The sequence below is a fragment of the Glandiceps talaboti genome, chromosome 19 (assembly GCF_964340395.1).
Source record: "Glandiceps talaboti chromosome 19, keGlaTala1.1, whole genome shotgun sequence".
NCBI lineage: Eukaryota > Metazoa > Hemichordata > Enteropneusta > Spengelidae > Glandiceps > Glandiceps talaboti.
Window position 1 is genome coordinate 19,420,306 of NC_135567.1, and position 26,259 is coordinate 19,446,564.

Here is a 26,259-nt window from a genome sequence, read left to right on the forward strand (position 1 = left end):
ATTATTTCACTAAATTCTTTGACATTTTGATTTTTTTAAATTATAGAGGTGATTGAATAACAAATATGTATAATTTATTTATAAATGTCCTAAAATATAATGGTCGCCAATGTTTGGTGTTGTCATGGTGACAGTAAATATCTAATGACTACATTTTACTATACACTCACAATCTGTCCTGGTTGCAGACCTGAATAACACTTGAAATGCATTTTTTCTGGGGTTTTTTTCATTTTCTTGTAACGTAAATGTAGGGTGTCGTAGGTCCAACTAAAATTACAATGTTTCAAATGCAATTCTTTTTTGCAGTACTTTTTTCTCTTTTTTTTCTATTTTTCTTTCATTTTTTGTAAATGTAACTTTATTTGACCAAGAATGCAGGTCTGTTTAAAATCATGACACAAGAAATGTAGTTTTATGCTTATTTCTTTCACATTTGTAAATATATATTTTTTTTATATATATAAGAATGGAGGTCTAACTAAAATTACGACATTTGCAACATATTTTTTTTCTTTTTTAGTAAATGTTTGGTTATTCTGTGATAGGATACAGATCTGACTAAAACAGAGACTGTAGGTTGCAAGGTCTCAATTTTTTTCAGTTCAAACTCACTGTTTCACTGTAAACTCACTCTCTGAACTTATCATTAGTTTTTTATCAATCCAACTTTGACACTCAATTTTCAGATTTGGCTGACTTGTACATAGCAGGGTTGAACAAATCATTTTGTGAAATGGTGGTCCCCAGACCAGTGCCTTAAAAAATCCAATGGTCCTGCTGAAAGAATTAGTGGTCCCAGGTCCCACTAATGTGAAACATTAAATCTTACCTATGAATCTGTATATTCAGACGACTTTTTAGCATAGTTATTAACAGTTAGGTACTGGTCCGATGGACCAGACAAGGTCAAATTTGTGTGGTCCACCCAAAAAAAATCATTAGACCCGGACCCAGGACCAGTGGATTTGTTCACCCTTGTAATAGGATCAGAGTATCCGTAGAGGCATATAGAAGCTGAATTGGTTCCTTCGTGCAATCTGACTAAAACTATCATGTTAGAAATTTAATATATATTTTCATTTCTTTGTTAATATACAGTCCTGGCAAACCATTCATTAGTCGTAGTATTGAATAGAAATTTTCTTTTTATGTTGAAATTAGAAATGTCATTCACATGGTATTAAGGAAATTAAAAGCCGACAGTCTGTCAAAAGAATTTGTAATTGTTTAGTTAGTGGAAGTAGGGTAATGTTGATAGTGTAATAAAAAACATTAATTGGTAAAACTGTAACATTGAATGAAATCTTATAATGAGATTGGAAATTGTGGGTTGCTTAGTTAGTAAATGAAAGTACTTTAGGGGTTCAAAATAAAAGTAGTTCTAGAACAATACTGAATACATATTTATATAATATTTAGTTTAGTGGCTATACATGGCTAAGAAATCTCAAGATCTGTCATCGTGTTGATAGTGTAATTAAATAAAAATCGACTGGTAAAACCACAAAGTTGAATGAAAATTTATATTAGGATAACAAGTTATGATTATTATTATTCTTTATTTCAGGCCAGCGGCCCATAAAAATAAACAAATAAAAGAAAGAAAGAAAAAGCACTAAAATGTAACACTGAAGTGAAAACCTTCCATAAATTAAAGTCTAAAAAGTACAAAAAGCACTAATAAAGAATTGACCTAAAGTGTTTCCATGAGTTGCTTGATTGTTAAAACTGTAATATTAGTATTTTTTGCAAAGTTTTTGAAACTCCTGCATGTAATATAGTAGGAACATACTGTAAAATACAACTATGTACTTTAAATTCTAAATTCTGTACAAAAACTGTAAAGTAAATGAAACCATTAGTTGACTGTTTTATTACTGCCAGATTCCACCATTGTGTTTTACACCTTTTTATTGCCTTTTTGTCGTAGCAATGTAAGGCGCTTTGAGATGTTTTTTATGGAAAATGTTCACTTTTTAAGAAATAAAAATTCTTATTATTATTATTAAAATATTGAGTTACAATTTTAATTTGTGTAAATTATTATAAGTTGCTAATATGAAACTGTGTTGAAGGTAAACATTTAATAACAAGGCTATGTTTTATTTAATGAACCATAGCGTAAAAAATTAAATACCATTAGTTGATAAAATATTGAATTAACTTTAATTTGCACACGACGTTAGTAAGTTGTTTATATGAAAATTGTGTCTAAAAAATCACTTGGTAAACATTGCTGAATGAAAATATTATGTTTTACTTATTGAACCATAGTGTAGAAAATGCCATTAGTTCATATAATATTGAATTAGTTTTAATTTGACATGATATTAGTAAGTTGTTTATCAGAACACTGTGTGTAGGAAGTCATTACACATGTATCTAGTAAACATTGACTTAAAATAGTTTTTATTTTAACAGCCTGAAAAAGCCATTACTTGTTAAAATATTGAATTATGGTTTTACTAAATTATGTACAAAATATTGCATAACATTTATAGGAATCCTGTCAAGAAACCCTTAATGCTGTACTAGTTGTAACTGAGCATTATTTGCTTGGATTTCACAACTAAAATATATTCACTAAAAATTCTTAAATTACAAATAATTAGATATCTTACATGTCAATTACAGGTCTATTTTATCTATAAGTAGTATAGTAATAAGTTAAAATTATGATCCATAGGGGTGCTGATTTTTGGTGTGGACCCAAAAATCAATTTGAGTGGACTTATTGTACCATATTATGTGTACAGCTACACAAATACGTTTATCCACAGTGAATCAATACTAATCAGGATGGACAAATATTAGGAGTAAGTCAGTATATCGAACAGAACAGTTTTTTTTAAAGTTTCTTTCATTGCAGCTAGTGTAGGTATGGTAGTACTAATCTTCACAAAAACACTAACCATGCAAATGTAATATATTGTAATTTATTTGTATAAATATAATATATGGCAGATTTGACAGGTCCGTAGGAAACTACAAATTGGAAAAGTATTGAATATAACTTTGTTCATTTTATTCCCAATTACAATTTGTACATAAATTAGTATATAAAGTGTGTAATGGGAATTTAATACTAGCACTATTTTCAGTAAAACACATAAAATCTACCAGAATTCACCAAGTAGGGATTTTACTGGGTTACCCACCCAAATTATGGTACAATGTATTGAAATCTATGCAAGTTTTACTAGATTCTGTATCCTCTGTTACCATGGTTACCCATCAAAATTAAGGTAGAAGGTATAGAAATCTTTGCAAATTTTACCAAATTTCCCACCTCTGTTACTATGGTTACCCATCAACATTTAGCCAAAATTATGCCAATTTTATCAGATTTCTCCCTTTTGTTTATTCTGGGATCACATTCTAAAACTAAAACACAGTGTGTTGTAATACTAATATAAGTCTCCCCTATGTTACTGGGTTAGTAAACTGACTCCATTACACTAAATATAATCACAGACAAGTAAGTTACTTGTTTGTGGTATAATCTATGAAGTGAGATAATGAAAAGACTAATCTATTGTTGCTGTATAAATAAATGTATCAACATGTATCAACATGTACACATATCACCTACATTATTGTCAGTATAAGGATAGTATAATGCTGAACATTAAAAGTTGTGAAGGTAAACCCATCCTCTCACTACCACCACCATCATCATCAGCACCCACTGCCACTACCACCACTGCTCCACCACTGCTCCACCACCCCACAGCCACTGCCACCACTTCTGCCACTATCACCACCACCGCCACCATCATCATCACCCACTGCCACCACCACCCCACAGCCACTGCCACCTCTGCCACCACTGCCACCGCCATCACCATCACCACCATCCCACTGCCACCACTGCCACCACTAACACAGCCACCGGGCCACTACCGCCACTAACACTGCTACCATCAACACTACTATGACCACCAGCACCACCACCATTTTCTACTAACAGACTCACAATTTTAAAGATTTTGATGATGATGATGATGATGATGATGATGATGATGATGATGGTCCTTTATACCACACATGATAAAACATTCTCAATAATGTAATCTCCTGTTTTTATATGAAAATACAATAAGAACTAAAAGAAAATTTGACGTTCTCAACACAACTGAACTCTGCAGAATTCTAAACACTGACTAATATTTTGACTTATTTACACACCAATATCAGATCAACTGGTTTTGTTAACTACATTCTAAAACGTTTTTTAAAGGCTAAAATGTTCACCTTGTTCAGAGAGTAGTATCTAGTCAGCGTAAAGTTTTGTTTGAAAAGACACAATTAAAATGACAGGTGGACAAATAAATCAAAGATTTGAGATTTCATTATACTAATATATATATTTATCAATTACACTAATCTACAGTAAACTCAATAGTTACCATGACAACAAACTGAAAACATGTTGTATTATGTAATACAGTTTTCTTAGTTGATCAAATCTACCTGACTTCTCAAGGTTGTGATTTGTTTTATCAAAGTAGGTGAGTTGTTAAGACTTGTATTTGGGTGAGAAATTGATAAGTTCATCAAATCTACATCGGTTCCTAAGGATTTTATTTTGTTATGTTTTATCAAAGTAGGTGAGTTGTTAAGACTTGTATTTGGGTGGGAAATTGATAAGTTGATCAAATCTACATCGGTTCCTGTGGTTGTTGTTTTGGGGTTTTTTGGGGGGTTTTTTGTTTTTGTTTTTTGTTGTTGTTTTTTTTTTTTTTTTTTTTGGGGGGGGGGGGGTTAAATTTTTTGTGTTACATCAAATCTACGTCAGTTCCTAAGGTTGTTGTTTTGGGGCTTTTTATGGGAGGGGGGGGGGGTTAAATTTTTTGTGTTACATCAAATCTACACCAGTTCCTAAGCTTTTTCTTTATCAAAGTAGTACAGAATAAGTTTGTAAGTTTTTTACTGACAAGTGGAAATATATCATATATAAATTGAAAACCTTAATTTAACTATTCTAGTATAGTATGTAAATGTTTATTCAGCTTTTGAATGCCTGTACTATTAATCGTCTCTGTTTTTTATCTTTGTATGAGTAATTGAATATTGGACTAAGGAGTGCTCTACTTTTTAGATATGTACACCATTTCAATTTGACCCCCTAGGTCACTATAGGTTGGTGAAATAAACCATTATTATTATTACAATTATTATTATTATTAGCATTCACCTGCTGGTATTGTTATTACGGTAGTTGATGGTGTAAATACAGGGTAGCTTTGATATTTTAGTATAAATTAAAACATTCACAGCTGGCATTTGGTGTGTCGGTAGAAATTGGGTGCATCAGTGGCATGTCAAATTGGCCTAGAGGACACACTGCCAGTGTGGTTGTGTGTGTGTCAATGGCATGTCAAATTGGCCTAGAGGACACACTGGCAGTGTGGTTGTGTGTGTGTCAATGGCATGTCAAATTGGCCTAGAGGACACACTGGCAGTGTGGTGGTGTGTGTCAATGTAACCTATTTATTACATGTTATACATAAAGTTCCTGTACAAAAATACAGTTATAAATTTATGTGTATGAACACATATTATCAAATTTCATGTGACCCTCTCTGTTACCAGGGTTCTAAAACTTTCGTAAAAACACTGAATGTATAGGAAACTGTAAAATTTACCAGATTTCACCCTCTCTGTTACCAGGGTTCTAAAACCTTAGTAAAAACACTGAATGTATAGGAAACTGTAAATTTGACCAGATTTCACCCTCTCTGTTACCAGGGTTCTAAAACCTTAGTAAAAACACTGAATGTATAGGAAACTGTAAATTTTACCAGATTTCACTTGACCCTCTCTGTTACCAGGGTTCTAAAACCTTAGTAAAAACACTCCGTACAAAATCACATATTTGAAAATAATTCCAAACCAAGCGATCTTGATCTTGATACAAATCTGATACAATGTTTCTATTCAGACATATTAATTAATAATCTAAGGATGTCATGGCAACCACTACAATAATTGATGATCTGGAAATATCTAAATCAAGTTCAAAGTTAATTACACGTGGATTACCTGTTCACTGACAGCCAGACAAGTCGTTTTCAGGTCTGTTGCTATGTTGATGTCGACATTATTAACCGTGACTGGTTTTGAGTTAACATGTAACTAACTGTGTGTTTACATAGTGTATGCATTGCCCTCACAAATCACAGCTTTAGAGTGGTAGCAAAGTGCGCCCTCTATAGACACAGTTAGCTCTAGTTTGAATTTTCTATAAACAGCGCCCTCATGGTACATTGTCTATTGTTCTAAGTGTCTTTGTTTTATCATACAAGAACTAAAATTAGTTTTCATGGCAACCATCATTAAATGAAATAATGAAAACAAAAAAATCACAAATGATATAGGATTAAGATTTTATAATGAGTTTGACAATAATTTTTTGTAATTTAACAACACTTTTACACTAATCTCAAATTTAATTCAAGTATTTTGTTACCAAAAACATTAACTTTCACATTAATCCATAACTTTTTGAGACACAAAGTTTTGACATCAATTTTAACAACTCAAAAAAAATGACCTCCATGTTACTCACAACCTCGTCCTATGATTTTTAGGTTGAAGATCAAAGGTCAATAATACCTCATCACTTTAGGTCAAAGGTCATCCACAAATTACAACTTTCAGATTAAAGACCATAACAAAAATCATGACTTTAGGTCAAAGATCAAAGGTCAATAATAATTTCACTCCATACCTTAAGGTCAAAGGTCACATACAAACAACAACTTTAAGGTTAAAGGTCACAAATCCATGACCTCGCTTAAAAGTCACAACAAAACCCATGACCTTACGGTCAAAGATCAAAGGTCACCCACATCATTATGTTCATTAGACAATGTCCTCAATGTCAAAGTTCATAGGTCACTCACCTCATTATCTTCATTAGATGATCTAAGCTTTGCCTGACTAGCTTCTCTACTCTGTTCTATTTGTTGTATATGTAACTGTAGATCAGCTATCTTCTTGTTATATCCATCTATCTCGTCGTCACGGGCACGGATCACCAGTTTTAATTCCTCTACTTGCTTCAGTTTATCCTGTCGGAAAAGACAGACAAAATTTGATATTGTGTTTGTAAAACTAGAATATGAACATGGATTGAATCTGATCTCAAAAAGATCACAGAAAGTACAACATTGGTAAAAGTTTAATAATAATCTTTATTTATCGAAATAAATTTCTCTTTTTGAAAGAACTGTTCCATAGCCAATCAACTTCACTTTAATTAAGTTATGACTTATCCAACACCCAATCATTTTCTGATTTTCAACTTTGACCTATTCCATAGCCAATCACCTTCACTTATCTAAACCTTGTCTATTGAGTAACAAATCATATTTTACTTTATTTGAACTTTGACCTATCCTACAGCCAATCATCTGTCTAATTTGAACCTGATAGCCAATCATCTTCACTTATTTTGAACTTTGACCAATCCCATAGCCAATCATATCATTTCATTCAAAACATGACCTATCATATAGCCAATCATCTTCACTGATTTTAAACTTTGACCTACCCTTGCAGCTTCAGTCTGTGCCTTCTGTTTCTGTATATCCATATTTTTTAGATCTATTTGTTTGTAAAGTCTGGTCATCTGGTCCTCCTTGTCTTCAATTTCTATAAAAGAAATATAAAATTAATCACCAGATGTCAAAATAAAAATATTCAAAAAGATTCATACACAAGTTCTCTTCTTCCACTTTTGATTGAGAAACAGACATGTTTTGAACAAATCACTTGTCCTTCTTCAGTGTCTAACTGGATCTGACAGAATGATCCAAATTTACTGGAGGTGTTGAGTAAACAAATGGTTTGCTTCAATATATGTTGCCATGGTTACTAACCTGTCTGAGCACCTAGTAATTTCTGTCACACTCTGTTAAGTATTGCTACATCTAATCTATGTTGCCATGGTTACTAACCTGTCTGAGCACCTAGTAATTTCTCCGTCAAACTCTGGATATCATCTTTGGCTTGTTGTAAAGCTTTCTCTAGTTTCTTCTTACTCCTGAAACCATAACATGCACAGTTGAATTGAAATTGAATTGAATTGTTTATTCACCAGGTACAAAACAGAAGAAGAAAAAATTATATACATCTCAAAAAGGAGGCTGACGGGATAATATATCTGGTGAGGGCCACAAAAATAATTCAATCTGAACTAGTGTAGTCCAGTCTAGTTATATCGGTGCCGCACTGGCGTAAAGTTACAACTGAATGCTTTCAAGCTACCAAGTTTGCCCATCACACACTGTACATAGTTTTAGCAAAGCATAGGACAGGCAAACTAGGTAGGTTGATAGAATTCAGTTGTAACTCTATATGCCAGTGCAACACTGACATAACTGTGCATGTCTGAACAGGGTAATAATACACATATACATCCTCCCTTGCATGGGCACTTATGACTTGTACAGGACAATCACTGAATTCACATGGAGGACATTTTCAGCAGAATAGCCAGGATAGTTTCAGGAATTATTGTGCATACACAAGAATACGGACATTCTGATTGGCTAATAAATTACTTTGTAGTTCCTTTGCCACCTGTGAATGTCTGATATAAGTAACATGCAGAGTTAACCTAATTTGCATACTGTAAGTACACCTGGTACTCAGTATGGAATGTGATTGGTTGACTTACTTTGTAGCTGCCTTGCCACCTGTAACTGTCTGTATATAAGTGACCATTTCATGATTAATCTCTGATAGTTTCTGTGTAGCATTCTCTGCAGTGTCCAGTGCAGTCTGGATACTGGTAGAGACTTCTTCTAGATCAATTTCATGTCTGGGCATCAGTTCATCTTCATCGTATGTGTTCATAGATGTTACAAAAAACTGAAATACAAAAAAACAAAAGAAGTAGGAATATCAGTTTCAGAACACTAGAGGGTGCTATTACATGTTGAACATTTTTAAAAGAACTGAAATATCTAGAATCATTTTATTATACATGTATGTGTTCAAAGATGTTACAGTTACATTTACTAGTGTGTACATACGTTTGAAGGAAAAATAAAAACAAAAGGAAATTATTATAATGCTCAACCTCCTGAGGGCGCTATAACTCAAAATGCTCCACTATCTATTTACATACACAGTTTAATCCAGAATCAATAGTATTAGTGCTTGTAAAGACCTGGTAATAAAATATTCATGACAGCAAGACAGGTGGTATAAAATAATTGAACTCTAAAGCAATTTACGTTGAATACTTGTATAAATGTTTAAAGTAAGTTGTCGGAGACTAATCCAATAACGTAAAGACTTTCTTCCTGTCGTGACCAGCCATTGTGTTGAAATTTTCAAATGGTTGTTTTAAAAGTTCCTAGTTTTGTATACATGATTGATTGAAGGCAATCTGTAGTCAGTCAGTGTGGTGTATTTTTTGGTAAATTTAGGATATATTGACACATAATGTAAAACTTCTTTTTCAGACTCTATCAATCGTCACATCATAACATTTTTTTAAATAAAAGAAGGCTCGAAGCAAAATTTCAGCCAGGCTGTGAATGCAGCATTACAACTCTGGTATCTGTGATACCAATAATCACATGACCAAAACCATGAACCATGGATGCTGGAGAGAGATTTTTACCTGTACATTTAATTTCCAGCTATACTAATTTTATTCTGTAACTTACCTCATTCAAAGAAGACAATAGTTTAGCTCTCTGAGCACAATTGTTCTCATAACCAACTATAAATATTACAACTTCTTGTTGATATTTCTTCTTTGCTATCGCATCACTAATAATCTTCTCGAGCTCAATCTGTAAGCAAGAAAAAAAATTATAATTTGAAGAACTGTGATGAGGATAAGAGCTAAAGAAATAAAATGTTATTTCAATTTCAATTTATAAAGAATTGATTTTCATATAATTCATATAGGTTCAAATATTTTTCCTAAATCTGCAAAAAACATTCTTTACAACAAAATATATCATATTGGATTTGCTAGTTTGCTAAAAATACATCAAAAGTAATGTCTGTTTGAGACTCTCTCTCTCTCTCTTTCTCTCTCTCTGTTTGACACACACACACACAGTCTCTCTGTTTGACACACACACACACACTGTCTCTCTGTTTGACACACACACACACACACACACACACACACACACACACACACACACACACACACACACACAGTGTCTCTCTCTCTCATATTCTATTCATTTCTTTTCAAAACTGTGTCTGAAATTACAAATTAAAACAGAGAAGTATATAGTCTAGTTGTCTTAAGTTCAATGTTATGATCCCCTTAAATTTAGTGGGCATGTCTATGTACCTTTGCACATTAGCACTATTAACAGTGGTTTATAATTTGGCTAGTAACAATGTAAAGTGTACAATTACATTTATTTACTTGCTAAATAAATTAAACCTTTAGCACTCTGTGTATATATTATCAGTGTTTTTGTGAAAGACTGTAAGCAGGTAAAATATACCAGGATTCCCCAGTCATTTTACCAGGGTTCCCAACTAAATTATGGTAAATTGTACCGGAAACTATCCAACTTTTACCCCTTTCCCCCATGTCTGTTACCAGGGTTCCCCAACCTTAGCAAAAAAAAACTGATTATCATTTTAATAGATCCACAGCAAAAAAGCCACAATTACCCGGAACCCTAAATTCTACACTTTACCATTGGAATGTTTAGTGGTATATATGTTGATTGGTAGCTAAGAGATTTAATCTTTACGACATTGTTTGACAACATCGTAAACAACTCTGTCTAAATAAATCAATAAATACTTTGTCATCGTTTGAATGAGAAGATTTTCATTAGTGTTCCATTGAATGAATGTACACTGCTACCAAATACTATGAATGTACACTGCTACCAAATACTATGAATGTACACTGCTACCAAATACTATGAATGTACACTGCTACCAAATACTATGAATGTACACTGCTATCAAATACTATGAATGTACACTGCTATCAAATACTATGAATGTACACTGCTACCAAATACTATGAATGTACACTGCTACCAAATACTATGAATGTACACTGCTACCAAATACTATGAATGTACACTGCTACCAAATACTATGAATGTACACTGCTACCAAATACTATGAATGTACACTGCTACCAAATACTATGAATGTACACTGCTACCAAATACTATATTCATGAATAGTATAGAATAGAATCTTTATTGCATCCTTTAAGAAAACTACATTTCTTCATTGGATTTTCTGCAATAAATTGTTTGGTGCTAAAACAAACTAGTAAATATATAAACTATAGTAATAATAGTTAACAAAATAACAAAATAAGGTTTATATGAAAGTGTAAACTTTAGGTTAGGTAAATGTAACGTATACTATGTGACGAGATCAGTATTTACTATGTTACATAAATTGGTAGGATGAGATGTAACTGTATACAGTAATACTAACATATAACTGTATCAACATCAAATGAAGGGGCTTATAAGGGGGCAGGGGGTGTGAAGGGGTGTGAAGGGGAGGGGGTTGGAATACACAAACTTGAATGAATGTACACTGCTACAAATACAATTGATGTTACTAGATCAGTATTTACTGTGTTACATGAATTGGTACGATGGGACGTAACTAGACACAATGACAGTAATACTAACATGTAACTGTACTAATATCAAATGAAGGGGCTAAGGGGGCTGAAGGTGTGAAGGGGTGGGGGTGGGAATACACAAACTTGAATGAATGTATACTGCTACAAATACAATTGATGTAACTAGATCAGTATTTACTATGTTACATGAATTGGTATATGAGATGTAACTGTACGCAATGAAAGTAATACTAACATATAACTGTACCAATATCAAATGAAGGGGTAAGAGGTAGGAGGTGTGAAGGTGTGTGTGTGTGTGTGGGGGGGGGGGGGGGCGCCTGGGGCACACACTTAATTGAGTGGATGTACACTGCTACCAAATACTTTATTGATGTTACTAGATCGGTATTTACAAATGTATATAACTGTACCAACATCAAATGAAGGGGTTATGGGGTTAGTAGGTGTGAAGGGGTGGGGGTGGGAATACACACTCTTACATGTAAATGAGTGAATGTACACATCTACTACTACCATTAATGTAACTAGACCAGTATTTAGAAATATTACATGAATCATGGAAGTATATGGGTTATACTTCCATGCATGAGTTGATGGTATGAGATGTAACTAGATGTAACTTCAGGGGTGAACAAATCATTTTGTGAACTGGTGGTCCCCGGACCAGTGCCTTAAAAAATCCAATGGTCCTGCTGAAAGAATTAGTGGTCCCAGGTCCTGCTAATGTGAAACATTAAATCTTACCTATGAATCTGTATATTCAGACGACTTTTTAACATAGTTATTAACAGTAAGGTACTAGTCCGACGGACCAGACAAGGTAAAATTTGTGTGGTCCGCCCCCCAAAAAATGCTGCCTGTCAAAAATAACAACAGATATGTGACTCACAATAAGTGTCAAACTTTTGTCCTGTCAAATCTAATACAAATAACCACAATTCAATGCACTTGTCATGCACAGTCTTGTCATTATCAACCGTATGGTGGTAACGTTGAGCTTGTGCATCATTCTCGTTTTGAAATTAATATCATCTATATTTTAAATGCTATCGTAGCACAATTCAGTGAAATTTCTGTCTTTCTTGATTTTGTGTATCAACAAAATTCTTGTCCAATCCGCCATATGATTTGACCCCTTAGCATGTCATATACCAGCTGTCTTGTGATGTACACTTGATAAATACATTTACTGCCTTTTAGGCCCTCTGATTACACCTGGCCTAAGAAGGTCATCACTATCTGTATAACTAAAAATTGTGAAATTGTACCATTTTGGTTAATACAAGTATTCTTCCTTACACTTTATTGTATTGTACTGATATCTGGTATCATAGATAAAGTTGCAATAAAGTTATTATTATTATTATTATTATTATTACCACTAGACCCTCTAAGCTGTTCATTTTTGTATTAAATTCGACAGATTACATTCGATGTCTATTCCATGTCGTATTTAAATATCTGTGTGTAGACTTCAATAAAATCAGAGAAGTTCAATGATTATCCAGGGCCTAAGCTAAAGTACACAATAGTTAGACCAAATTAGGGTTGGTAAGACCTGGTATATACTGAACAAAGATGACAACCCTTGAACAAAGGTCAAAGGTCACACTATAAAGATAAAAATACCAAGCAACGGTGACAAGGTGAACAAAGTATTGACACCCCTAAATCATCCTAAGAATGGTATATTCCTATTATGGGTCAGGCTAAGTTTAACAATACGGGGGTCAAAGGATCAGATTGTTGGGTGATGTTGTTGGAGACACTGGTATTTGAGAGAGGTGGTTAACTTGGTTGCTATGGTAGGTGGTAGTGTAACGTAGATATGCAATCTAGCCGTGCTCAGATACAAAGGGTAGTGGTGTTGGAACAATGACAAGGTGACAGTGTCATTCCCAGACCACAGGTACTTGTGTCTGTCATTTTCTAAAATGAACATAAAGATAGTGGTGTCAGAATACTGGACAAGGTGACAGTCATTCACAGACCACAGGTGCTTGTGGACTGTGACATTCCGAATGTAATAGCATTAGAACAAAAACTGGACATGGTGACATTGATCAAATTTAAGACAAAAACAGTTTGCAATTTGTTAGCTACAATGTCCACGTCGCTGGCACTGTGACTGCACTAGCTCTTATAGTAGACAAATAGCTAGACACTCTCACAGTACTCGGAACTTCGCATAAATAGCTAAAACTTGGGTTGTTTTGTATACGAGTACAATTATGCAGTAGATATGTACAAACGAACCCAAGTTTTAGCTATTTATGCGAAGTTCCGGGACTGTGAGAGAGTCTAACAAATAGCCCACAAGTGTGGTGTCACTCTATCTCTATGTTACACTGACACATACAAATGTCACTGAGAGATGAACTCTGTGTGATTGCATACAGTTTGTAAATTGTGATATCAGTGAAACTAATCCTATTGTGTGTTTGTATATTGTGGAGATAAAACATTGTGTAGTCTTACTAGACCAAAGCTTTGTCATGATTTGCAATACATCATGTAAATCATCTACCAACCAACATAAACACAAATGCATCACAAACTTGCACACACACACACACACACACACACACACACACACACACACACACACACACACACACACACACACATACACACACATACACACACACACACACACATACACACACACACATACATTTGGAAAATTCTCTAATTCATGATTATCTTAATATTCAATACTGTAGTTTAGTGTTATATATATATATTTGTAATTATTTATTGTTTTTATTCTTTCTGTATGTTGTTTTTGACTTTAGATAATGTACTTTTGTTTTATATTATTTCATGTCGAATAAAATATACTGTAATATACTAATAAAAATACATACATACCGTGACAGATACATAAACAAACACACACATGCACACATGCACGCAGGCACGCATGCACACATGCACACATACATACATACATACATACATACATACATACATACTTACATATACATACATACATACATACATATATACACACACACATACATACATACATACATACATACATACATACATACATACATACATACATACATACATACATACATACATACATACATACATACATACATACATACATACATACATACATACATACCGTGACACATACATACACACAAACATATATACATACATACATACATACATACATACATACATACACACACACACATACATACATACACACACATACATACATACATGTACATACATACATACATACATACATACATACATACACACACACATACATACATACATACATACATACATACATACATACATACATACACACACATACATACATACATGTACATACATACATACATACATACATACATACATACATACACACACACACACACAGACATACATACATACATACATACATACATACATACATACATACATACATACATACATACATACATACATACATACATACATACATACATAATACATACATACATACATACATACATACATACATACATACATACATACATACATACATACATACATACATACATACACAATTAATCACACATAGATATACCATACACATATCCCTCCTCCCATGCACACCATAACACATTCACATATCCCCCTAGCTCCCCATACCCCCCCCCCCCACACCCCATCGCACACAAAGCTAATTAACAAATACAAAGTTGAACTCACCAAATCTGGTACTAATATAGCTGACTTGTTGTCATTCACGTACTGTTCATTCATTTCAAACGCATCAATAGTCTGAAAACGATAATAAAAACAAACATACAATTAATTAACTCCTGATATTTAAACTGTAGAAAAACAACTTATTTCCCAAATCAAATTTCATTGACAAGATTATACATTTAAAATATTGCTAACATATACTCTATTAATAATACTTCACTAAAATTACAAGAGATTTTACGATAGGCAACAGAATGTTCCACCTCGAAGAATTTCTTCCGGAGGGGCCAATGCTGCCAACCCCATACTCCATTTTTGGTTCATTTGACCAAATACTCCATTTAGACCATTCAAGTTTTAAAGACCCCATTGTAGACCAAAATACACTGAATTGGGGGGGGGGGGGGGGGGGAAGTATACTGGCCACGTCTGGTAGGGGTGTGTGGCCAATGCTCAGAACTAACGTATACCCAATAGGTGGGAGTTGAAGAAGTACAGTTGCAATTAGGAACACAGTAGTTTATTCAAAATTAACATCTTATGTCACACAAGCTCAATTAGCAAACTTTGTTCATTTAGGGGGGTCAGGGGTCAAGTGTCAATGTGATTACTGAACTTCATTTTCACACTTCTATCCAAATTTCAAAAACTTTCACTCATTCAATGATAACAAGTTCTGTATTTACTACTGAGATGTTGATAAGTTCATAAAATTTACTTCTAATGTGAGATATAGTGCTGGGTTTACGGTAGTATTTTAATGTGTTTACCATCATGTTTTTACATTGCATCGATCGTAGTGGTGTGACCGCTACAATTTTTATCATGGTTTACACCATATATAAACGTATCAATGTCGCACTTGTGAACATTCGTTTAGGGGAGGGGCAGAGGGTTGTATCCTAAATGAACAAAGTTTATTGAGCTTGTGTGACATTGTACGATTGTCCCTTACGTACTACTCAAGGTCACATGAACATCATGAAGGTCAGCTATTGTAACATTTCTCCTCACCTTTGCAACTCTGTTTCTAATTTTATCCAATTCTTCTTTTGTTTCATCAGCAACTCGTTTCGCCTTTGCACGTGTCGTTTTATCGATGATAGCCTGTGCAGGTGCATCACCACGATCCAAGATTGACATGGACGCGATTTGTGGGCCTTCCATACCGCCACTCATTGTGAATGTATTGTGTCTATATGACTTGTAAATGAAAATGGAGCGTAGTTCGTCTAACGCTCGTATAAGAACATGGACCGTTCTCTAACATCAGAACAAGAATATGGAGTGTATTCCGTCTACGACTCGTAAAAATATATGGATTGTATGCCGTCTAATGTCGAAACAAGGATGTAAATGTTTCCAGTTCAACACCGGCGTAAAAGTATAGAACGTTCCCTGTTTCACGCCCGTACAATATAACAAAGTTTAAGCCCGAAATTCATGAGTTGTAAGACGTATGAGTTGTAATGATGGATTATTCAGTCTGACGAATCAATGTACGTTCTTCAACGTCCAAAACATTGATGTAACAATATAAACGCCACTACAAATTTGCCGCCATTCACTGACTTGTGATACAAAAACGATCCAACTATCACACTGGGTGTCTGCTACTGTAATAGAATCCAGGAAACACAGTCAACTGTAAAGAAAGAAGAGAGTAACATAAGTTATCTTGTCAATTGTAACACAGACAAGGAAGAACTCCTTGTCTGTGATTGGAAAATATACAAACATGTAACAGTGTATGAATTAACTTTAAATAAAATAAATAAAGTGTTTGCTTCAAAGAAATTTTTGACTCTATAGGTAAATGAAATATTATGTGTAATAAAATGAATATGCCATGGGGAAATATTTTTCATGCTAGGTAAATTTAATATATTATTATTCACGAAAGAACCTGTTAGTTATTGTATGACCTGTTATGAAAAAAGAATTATTACAAAACTAAATACGTTTTGTAAATGCGATAAAAGACATCGTTATTTCGTGTGAACAGATGTCGTGCATTCATTACGTGACAAGTACAAATAATACAAATCTAGCATTCCATCAAAGTGTACTGTCGTTGACATTCATGAATCTAGTTTAATCTAAAAACGTCCACTTTTGTTGACATTTCCACGGTACTACAAATTACGACTTCGACAAAATTCCATCGTAAGCGTACATAATTTTATTTCTGCTAGCAGACGGTGTAACACATTGCTTGCGAACGGAGGAAGTCGGTATTCGATCCGACGATTCTATGCCTGACACTGGAACTTGGAAGGGACAGTGTCAGAATCGAGTCCAGAATTACTCTGTTTGCAAGCAGGGTTACCATTATTCAACTTCGCGTACTTCCTATATATTTCGATCGTGAAATGTAGATCAACTCAACAACGCGGGTACGTGCTGGAAGAAACGGGACAAAGGGAGAGTTCCTGAGGGACGTTTCTTCGACATTCTTGTCAAATTGTCTGTGTCAAAACAGTGAACAGTTAGCTATGTAATGTTATCTATTTTTATAAAGGTGAGCTTTCTTGTCGGACATAGCTAGTAACATTTTCTTGTAAGGCTTTTAAGTGGACATTTGTAATTTGATAGTTTGTAAAACAGAACGTTTTCGCGTTTCGTCAAGGAGCTAAACAAATGGCCAAGAACAATTTGTAAAATAATCGCCCTACCCCATAATGTCATTACACCAGTCATTACGTACACAGTAAACTTGGCCAAGGACTTATCGATGCATAAATTAACACGTAGCAGTGTCAGACGCCAAAACCTAATACGCTATACTTGTTTACGTTATCGGGTACTCAAAAATTTAAAGTTCGACCAGAAATACGACGTAACCTTGTGAAGTGTTAGTGTACCTAAAAAATCGAAGTATTATTGATGGCTAGTTTATGAGGGGACGGCATTCACTCATTAAAATACTATAAACTGTCGCCGTTATTTCTTAATTACACACGTAATTTCAACGATACTTACCTAATTGAGAATCCTTTCTTTCTTCTCTTAGAAACCAAAATTATAGAGTAAAAACCGGAGTGTGGGCTGTAAAAATCTATCGATAAAACACGACACTTCGGCTCCTGTCAATGTCCCCTAATCCGCCATGTTTTCATGAGCTCAGCGTTGTGTGGTCACGTGATCACGTTGCCTGGCAGCTCACCAACCCCTGACGGGCAACAACGGAGATATTTCCCCGCATTTTCGAGATTTTTTCACAAGCAACACGACTTGATTTTTTACAATTTTTTTTCTCCTGTTAGGATGGCATTCGCTTAGATTATGCAAAGTTGTTTCCCACTTTTTTTGCAATTATTCCAGAGACGTAGAATTTTTTATTTATTTCAATATTTCTTTTGGTATTATTTCTCATTTTTAGACATTTAATAGCGAGATAAGAATAATTGGCGTCGTGTATCAGTCAAACATGTGAACATATCTGATTATTTTCTTTCCAACAAATTTCAGCGAATGTAAATAAATTATGTGTATACATGTATCTCAACATGACCTATGTAAACACATAGGGCAAAGTGTTACATTAGTGACGTCACTACAAACCGTGGATCCCTGATCTGTACGGGTTCGTGATAAGGAGTCTAATCCAATACCAAGCTCCCCAGGTTTCTTGAAATTAGGTGATTGTTACAGGTTGGTCCACCAAACTGCAATGTGCAATGTAGCCCTACGTATACAGTACATGCATTATTGAATATATATGCAGTCTATGCCAGACTATGGGCGATATTAATCACGGTTATACCGGGGTGGGGGTTATACACGTCACGCCATCGTCTACAATCCTGAGTCAATAATGAAATTTATTCCAGTTGGACATTTTCAACGAATTACTACTAGTGCCCCCCCTCCCCCTCAACAAACAAAAACTGTACCGCCATCAAACCACTGCGCACCCCACCCCACCCCAAAAATCTCATCTAAGATTTTTATTCCTACGAAGCTAAGAATTATGTATTATTTCAACTTAAATAATGCTTGAACTAAAAGACAATCATAGCCTGCAGTATTGGAATAAACATTCAAATCTTATTGGACAACTAAAAAAAGTTCTCCCAAATTAGAAAAATTGTTTAAATTGTTGCAAAATATTGCATTAAAAAAAATTCTATTCTAATCTGTTGTCTTGTTTATATACTATTCCATGCATGCAAGTATGTTTAATATTTGTCAGTGGTTGATGGGTGAAGTAAAATAATTCCACTGTTTGTTTTTCTTAAAATGTATGTAATAACTCACCAAAGACAGAGTGGTGTTGTGAATGACATATGCAATGAACAAAAGTTTGTGAAGAAATTTCCAAACAGGGACTCTAAACGTGTACAACCAGGGACGTAATGATATGTCTACGTCCCTGATACAACATTGGCTGAAGAAATATGAAGTAGCCGCTTGGTTCATTCAACTTTTTTCTAATCATCTTACGATTGTCCTCTTAAAGAAAAGTACAGGAAATAGAAGAGAGTGGAGTACAATAGGGAAGTAAAAGTACAATGGAACCTACTGAACCATACATAATTTGCAGATAGAAGGAATCCAGATAGGATAAAGTCTCGAATCCACTAGCGCCCTCACTGGCAACTTTATATTTTCTTTCGTACATAATTTTTTGGCAACCTCTGAATCGACTTTCAAGAAAACTGGGACTAATTTCTCTCCAAACGAAGAACTCAGAAAATCGACCGTCATTAAAGTTGTACCCAGAGATCATTCTTTGTGTTACTATCTCAAGAAGCTCTCTACACCCAGAGAGACACAGTTGCAGAGCTGCTTGAGATCCTAAAGCAAGAGTACTAGTTTCTTGAGATAGTAGCACCATAAGACATCAGGTTTGTAAATGTACTAATAAAAAAATGTGGTTTTCTGAACAATATGCATTGAGTGTCCATACTAAGTTTTCTCTATGGACTCTCTATGGAGTGACATGGTCTATAGTTGCTCAAAGGAACACAGCACATTAGACCATTGACTGCAACCATGCAGTGTATAGGTAGGAAGGAATGTGTAGTAGGTTACCTGAAACGGCAGATCAAAATAAATGGAATGTGTCGTAGAAAATAATGCCATGCAACACCCCTCACAATTCATGTACTCATCCCAATCTGATCAAAATCCGATGTAGATGTCGGCTAATCGTTCATTTCTATTTTACCTTCGTTATTTTGCCTGAATTGACCTTCTTGGTACATGTTTACATTTTTTAGCCTGATCGCATCCTCTAGAGGAATGAACGATTAGCCGACATCTACATCGGATTTTAATCAGATTGGTACTCATCCCTACATTCCATCATCTATGGTTTGACCCTGCATGCTACTTATTCATAATGGGTTGATTTACTTTGGCCAGAGGGTGGCAATGCATGTTTTTTGAATACTACCTTTGCAGTGTCATAAATTTATTACCCCTGCTAAAAACCACAAAAGGGCCCTGTATACTTCCTGGGGAGCATACAATCCATTGCAGCCTTTATAAGTGCATAGGATTAAAGCATTCACATTGCAACCTCTATCCTACCAGGTCCCCAATTATACAGCTGGGTTGACTAGGGTACACATAGGATTAAAGCATTCACATTGCAACCTCTATCCTACCAGGTCCCCAATTATACAGCTGGGTTGACTTGGGTACACATAGGACTAAAGCATTCACATTGCAACCTCTATCCTACCAGGTCCCCAATTATACAGCTGGGTTGACTAGGGTACACATAGGATTAAAGCATTCACATTGCAACCTCTATCCTACCAGGTCCCCAATTATACAGCTTGGTTGACTAGGGTACACATAGGATTAAAGCATTCACATTGCAACCTCTATCCTACCAGGTCCCCAATTATACAGCTGGGTTGACTGAGACACAGTTATGGTTCAAATCTTGCCTAAGGACTTTAGCCACTCAGAAACAGACAGCTGCAGCAAGGCTTGCAGAAGAAACTTACAGATTTGGAGCCAGGCATTCTAATCATTCAATCATCATGAAATCAAATGAAGCTTAGAATAAACCACAACACGAAGTATTTTATTTAATAAATATTTTATTAAAATATCTGAACAACTTATTGCACAATACAAAGACATTTTATAGACAGACACTGTCATTTTTCATTTTACATGTAATCTGGTAAAAATAAAACTATGCAATGACAAACCTTCCAGTCTACTTTTGTTCTAGAATTTTCAAAATCTTCATATGACAGAGAATATTATATATTCACAAATTGTCTATTCTTGAAGTATTGAAATTAGACAAGACCATAAGATTGATGTATGTTTCCTCAGTTTCCAAGACAACGAAATCGCTGATAAATATTGGATAAATATCCGGTATTTTGTATGTCTTACACTCTTTGTTTACATATGTATGTTGACTTGTAGTCTAGTTACTATACATGTAGTCATTCTCTACAATCTCTTTCTCCATGTCTAGTCAAACGGACAAATTCTACTGACAATCTAGCTAAACCTGCTGGGGAAAGGATGAACAGTGAATGTCAGTAGTAATCCATCACACAGTGAGGCAGTTTTTAAATTCTGTGTTAGAAAATCCATTTAACTATATGGTGGAGCTGACCGTAACATGTATAGGCTGTTGGTGTTAAAACAGAATTCTCTAAAGGCGTATAGGATTAAAGCATTCACATTGCAACCTCTATCCTACCAGGTCCCCAATTACACAGCTGGGTTGACTGAGGCACAATCATGGTTCAAATCTTGCCCAAGGACTTTAGAAACAAACGGCAGCAACGGGGCTCGAAACTGTGAATAGGACTAGACTAGTTGAGTTGTGAGTCAACAAAGTTATTAGTTTAAAGTTTTCAGCAGCAAATCAAACTAGATCATTAGCATATGATTTTGTTTGTATCCTAGCAACCATTCTCCTTGCATAGAAGTCTCTGTATTCTTCTGGCAGCTCATCCAATGTCTTCAGAGCTCTGTCTAAAATTTGCATAGCTCTGCTTGCTGCAGTTGGGTCCTTGTTGCCATAGAGATCCTTATTGTCATAGCAACTAGCAGCTAGATGTTTCCAGAATACATTCACAGCAATACCGAATTCTAGCGATATTACGTTATGGAACCACATCGCTGGGATGAATAGAACATCTCCCGGTTGTAGCATACTTTCGTACCACGTCACGTTCGCAAAATTCGGATATTTGTCTAAATCAGGGTTGTCGATGTCGAGGACTTGCGATTTGTCTCCTACGAGGTACAGGTTTGTTGCCTCTCGTGGACTGAACAATACCGCCCTCTTGTGGCCACTAACTTGTATTAATGCGTTATCCATGACATCATAATGTGTCCACAGTTGCGTGCCTGGTGACGCGATTCGAAATACACTAGAAAAGAATTGATCATCAGTGAAAAACTTCGGAAACTTTATATCATCCGCCAACGTTTCAAATTGTTTTTTGACGTCAGCGATGTCTTTCCTTGTGTCGTTTCCTAACGATCGTAAATAATATTTCTCATCGGGATGAACGAAATAATCAGTCTGTTTTACTTGTGACGCTCTTTTGACTAACTCACTGAACGTTAACGTCCTATATGCAAAATTCTTGTTAATGAAATCCATTTCTGGTGTTGGACTGACATGAACTTTGACCTCTTGGGATCCGCCATTTTGACAGAGAAAATCTGTCGTCCACTTTTCTTTACATGCCCCGATATCTAATCCTCGCAAGACTACAGGAAGTCTTTTTGGATAGATTTCTTGAACAAACTCTTCCTCTGTGATGTTTTCATGCACTTGAACTTGCAGTTTTTTTGGTTGATGAGTTGACATTGTCGTCGTCTCAAAACACAGCCAATAGCGCCCTCTATGTGGTAATGTGGATATGACAACTGTGAAAACAAAATCCAAGAACAACATGAGGAAAGAGCTGGTACTAACGTACGACTCCAATCACAAAATGTCTTATTTTGGTACAGGATCATCTCAATCACTAAGAAGCACGAGGTTTAACAATTGGCCATCGACAACCAATTGAAATTGGTTCCCTATTTAATATGTCCAATCACAAAATGTCTTATTTAGGTTTTGGTTCCAGTCAGATACTATCTAGCCTAAGAAAGGCTATCATTGGAGAATGAAATTCTCCTCGATAGAAAAAAGTATACATCACGCTGGAACATTCAACAAGCTATATTGTGTAAGTATTTACTTTGAAATGTTTTGTTATTGTACAAAGACTGGAAATCCACTGTAGTTTACCAGAATTCATCGTCTATTTATCACCAGGGTTTTAAAATCTTAAAGTGGCACGTTTTTACTCAAGTGAAAATACTTTGATAATAACCTCAACTAAGCTATTTTAAATGATTTGAATCTCGATGCATACTTCCTGTAACGTTACGATTGTCTTCAGACATTGTTCAACCAGTTACTTGTATCGTAGGGATTACCTGAACATTCCTGATACGTATGATAAATGACATCATCAGATAATTTATGGGTTATATCTTGATACCAGGTTTGAGTTCAGTCAATGGAAAGTGATGGTACAAAACAAACGACACAAACCGATGGAAATAGAAGTAAATAAAGGCATCTAGAAGCTTTCACCACATCAGATTTTAATCAGATTGGGGTGTGGGTTACTAGGCTTGGATGGCGTGACAGGATCATACAGCATAAGTGGTACTGTAGGGGGGTTAATGGCATTGTGTCCACACTTGTTGCCATGGATACTATGATACTTACACTAACACAATCATTTTTCACCAGGTGTTCAGCAAGGTTTAATATTCAAATTTCATGTCTTCTTATTGTGGTATACAACCTGTAGGAGTAAGAAAACAGACTTGGTTATTTTCAGCCAAAGTTTTAGTACCGAGTTAGATTGTGATTGTATATCACGTTGCTGTGGAACTGTCAAGGCTTTCCCAGTCAGTCAACAGGCTATCCTGGAGTCACCTAGGCCCGGCAAACATAACACCTGCAGGCGCCACGACTTTTTGAGTCATTACTCCAGGAGTCCCCCAAATCCACACTCATCTTTTTTTCTTGATTTCAGAATGAATATGTATTCAAACTCTCCCTGAACTCACCCCTATGGTAGGCCTGAAGTTAATCACCAATTCATGGCTATGAAAATGTAAAACTTCATCAGTTACAACATTCATGCCACACTGCTATCAAAGAAGTCCGACAGAGCTGGACAACATGACATATCTTATGAGCTAACCAGCCATTGAAATCATTGCTATGGTAACATGTATAATGCTGAGCATGAATTCAAAATGGTATGCCTGATATCAGAATGAAAATGTCGAACCAAGATCAGAATATTACTAAGCGATAAATATTGTAACATCACAATTTTCAGTTAGCAATTTTGTCATCATTTCTCAGTTAATGTTGATGGTATGCGATGATAGTGAACCCTAGTGTATTTGGAGATGAGATACAAGTTCAGGTCTACACTGAAAGATTCATGGCTGGATAAAGTTAGTCTCAGATTCGGATTAAAAATCAGATTGGAAACTAAAAATGACACTAATCTCATATTCAGCCTCACATATTCATTTGAGGTCCGCAAGTCGCAACTATAATGATATTAAAGTGGCCATATGGATGAGGATTGGGTATTTATTTTGGATTTGTTTAATTTATAAAACAATTTTATCATGGCATCCTACTTGGAAAATCAATGTGAAAGTTAAACAACATACGTCACTCAATACATCCAAGCTCTCTTTATCTTCAAACGGCCCAGTATAACTTGCATCGCAATTGGCCAAACCACTAGATTAGTTCCTATACAGTATCGTTACCATTTACAAAATGTACACCTCCACTCACACATCGCCAATAGTTTCCCTTCACAAACCAGCTCAAAATGTTGAGGGTTCCTGTCTGTATGTAACAACCACATAGTTGTTTATCTCTACCCTAACTACTACACAACCTGGTTGAATTTAATCCATGTTCGGAGCCCCATTCCCGCCTCATACGTTTTAGTTAGAAACCACGTGGGCATCCAGACTACACAACCACGTGGTCGTGGTAGGCTAGCCATTTTGTTTTGAGAAGCAACTTGAACTGGTCTGGAGAATTCCAAAATCCAATCGCTTCGAACAAAAATATAACCACTGTAACGAACCACTGACGGCACAAATACATAATGTACGTTATTACGAGTAGGATACTTACGTTCTAATTATATGATCGCTTCAAATTTCGGTGATATCACCACAAAGCTGTTGTGCTGCGATGCTACTTGTGATCTGAGCAGCTGATTGACCGTTGACCTACCTGTGCAAAATGATCGCACGGGGGCGCTGTACACCACAAAAGTGTTGACGATCACAGAATCAAGGGGGGGGGGGGGGTCGAGTTCTCACTCCACAGGGACCTCGAGCCAGAACCCGTATTACAAATAAAGACATAAATAAACAAACAAACAAATAATATGTGCATGGGTAAATGAAATTTCATTTCAGATTGATGGATTACTATTATGTGGAAGTATGGATGAGGATTGGGTTGGATTTTCAATTTATAAAACAATTTTATCATGGCATCCTACTCGAAAAATCAATTTGAAACAACTTATGCTAAGTCCTTGTTTGTAACTCAATAAATTACAAGACTAATAAATATGTAAAAAGGTTTGTTATTGTACGTACAATAACAAACCTTTTTACATATTTATTAGTCTTGTAATTTATTGAGTTAAAAACTCAGACTTGGCATAAGTTGTTCCACACTGATTTTCTAGTAGGAAGCCATGATAAAATTGTGTTGTTAATTAAAAATCCACAAGGTGAGCTGGACTGTAACATAAATAGGCACACCATTGTTTAACTAGGCCGGCCAAAAAAAAGAATTGTTTCTGGTCAAGACAGTTTGTCTAAAATGGTGCAAAGACGTGATACTTTATTCTCAACAAAAC

The 26,259-nt window shown here is 35.2% G+C and overlaps 2 protein-coding genes and 1 long non-coding RNA gene across 8 annotated transcripts in view; 1 reads left to right on the forward strand and 2 right to left on the reverse strand.

Annotated features, from left to right (window-relative positions):
- Positions 1-17,083, forward strand: part of LOC144450309 (uncharacterized) — a 26,665-nt gene extending 9,582 nt beyond the window's left edge. The window contains exons 2-3 of the long non-coding RNA XR_013482221.1: positions 8,111-8,176; positions 16,405-17,083. This is a non-coding gene — a long non-coding RNA (uncharacterized LOC144450309). The remainder of the gene's footprint in view (positions 1-8,110; positions 8,177-16,404) is intronic.
- The window catches only part of LOC144450307 (uncharacterized), a 75,485-nt gene extending 57,027 nt beyond the window's left edge, over positions 1-18,458 (reverse strand). For all 6 annotated transcript variants that reach the window (XM_078140905.1, XM_078140904.1, XM_078140909.1 and 3 more), the window contains exons 1-8: positions 18,323-18,458; positions 16,355-16,985; positions 15,341-15,412; positions 9,690-9,818; positions 8,690-8,883; positions 7,968-8,053; positions 7,562-7,662; positions 6,912-7,079 (exon numbers count right to left, since the gene is read on the reverse strand). In XM_078140905.1, the coding sequence (XP_077997031.1) occupies positions 6,912-7,079; positions 7,562-7,662; positions 7,968-8,053; positions 8,690-8,883; positions 9,690-9,818; positions 15,341-15,412; positions 16,355-16,519 (915 nt within the window). In that variant the 5' untranslated portion in view covers positions 16,520-16,985; positions 18,323-18,458. The remainder of the gene's footprint in view (positions 1-6,911; positions 7,080-7,561; positions 7,663-7,967; positions 8,054-8,689; positions 8,884-9,689; positions 9,819-15,340; positions 15,413-16,354; positions 16,986-18,322) is intronic.
- A 3,011-nt stretch (positions 18,459-21,469) lies between these two features.
- LOC144450217 (tRNA wybutosine-synthesizing protein 5-like) lies at positions 21,470-25,598 on the reverse strand. The gene is made up of 3 exons (XM_078140808.1): positions 25,518-25,598; positions 24,066-24,144; positions 21,470-23,206 (listed from the first exon to the last, which is right to left on the reverse strand). Exon 3 carries the CDS (start codon positions 23,145-23,147, stop codon positions 22,191-22,193), a length of 957 nt encoding a protein of 318 aa, XP_077996934.1. The 5' UTR covers positions 23,148-23,206; positions 24,066-24,144; positions 25,518-25,598; the 3' UTR covers positions 21,470-22,190.
- Positions 25,599-26,259: the final 661 nt, after the last annotated feature.

Bases quoted from the DNA above. Each gene is read 5' to 3' on its own strand.
- LOC144450217 (XM_078140808.1), bottom strand. From the start codon at position 23,147: ATGTCAACTCATCAACCAAAAAAACTGCAAGTTCAAGTGCATGAAAAC.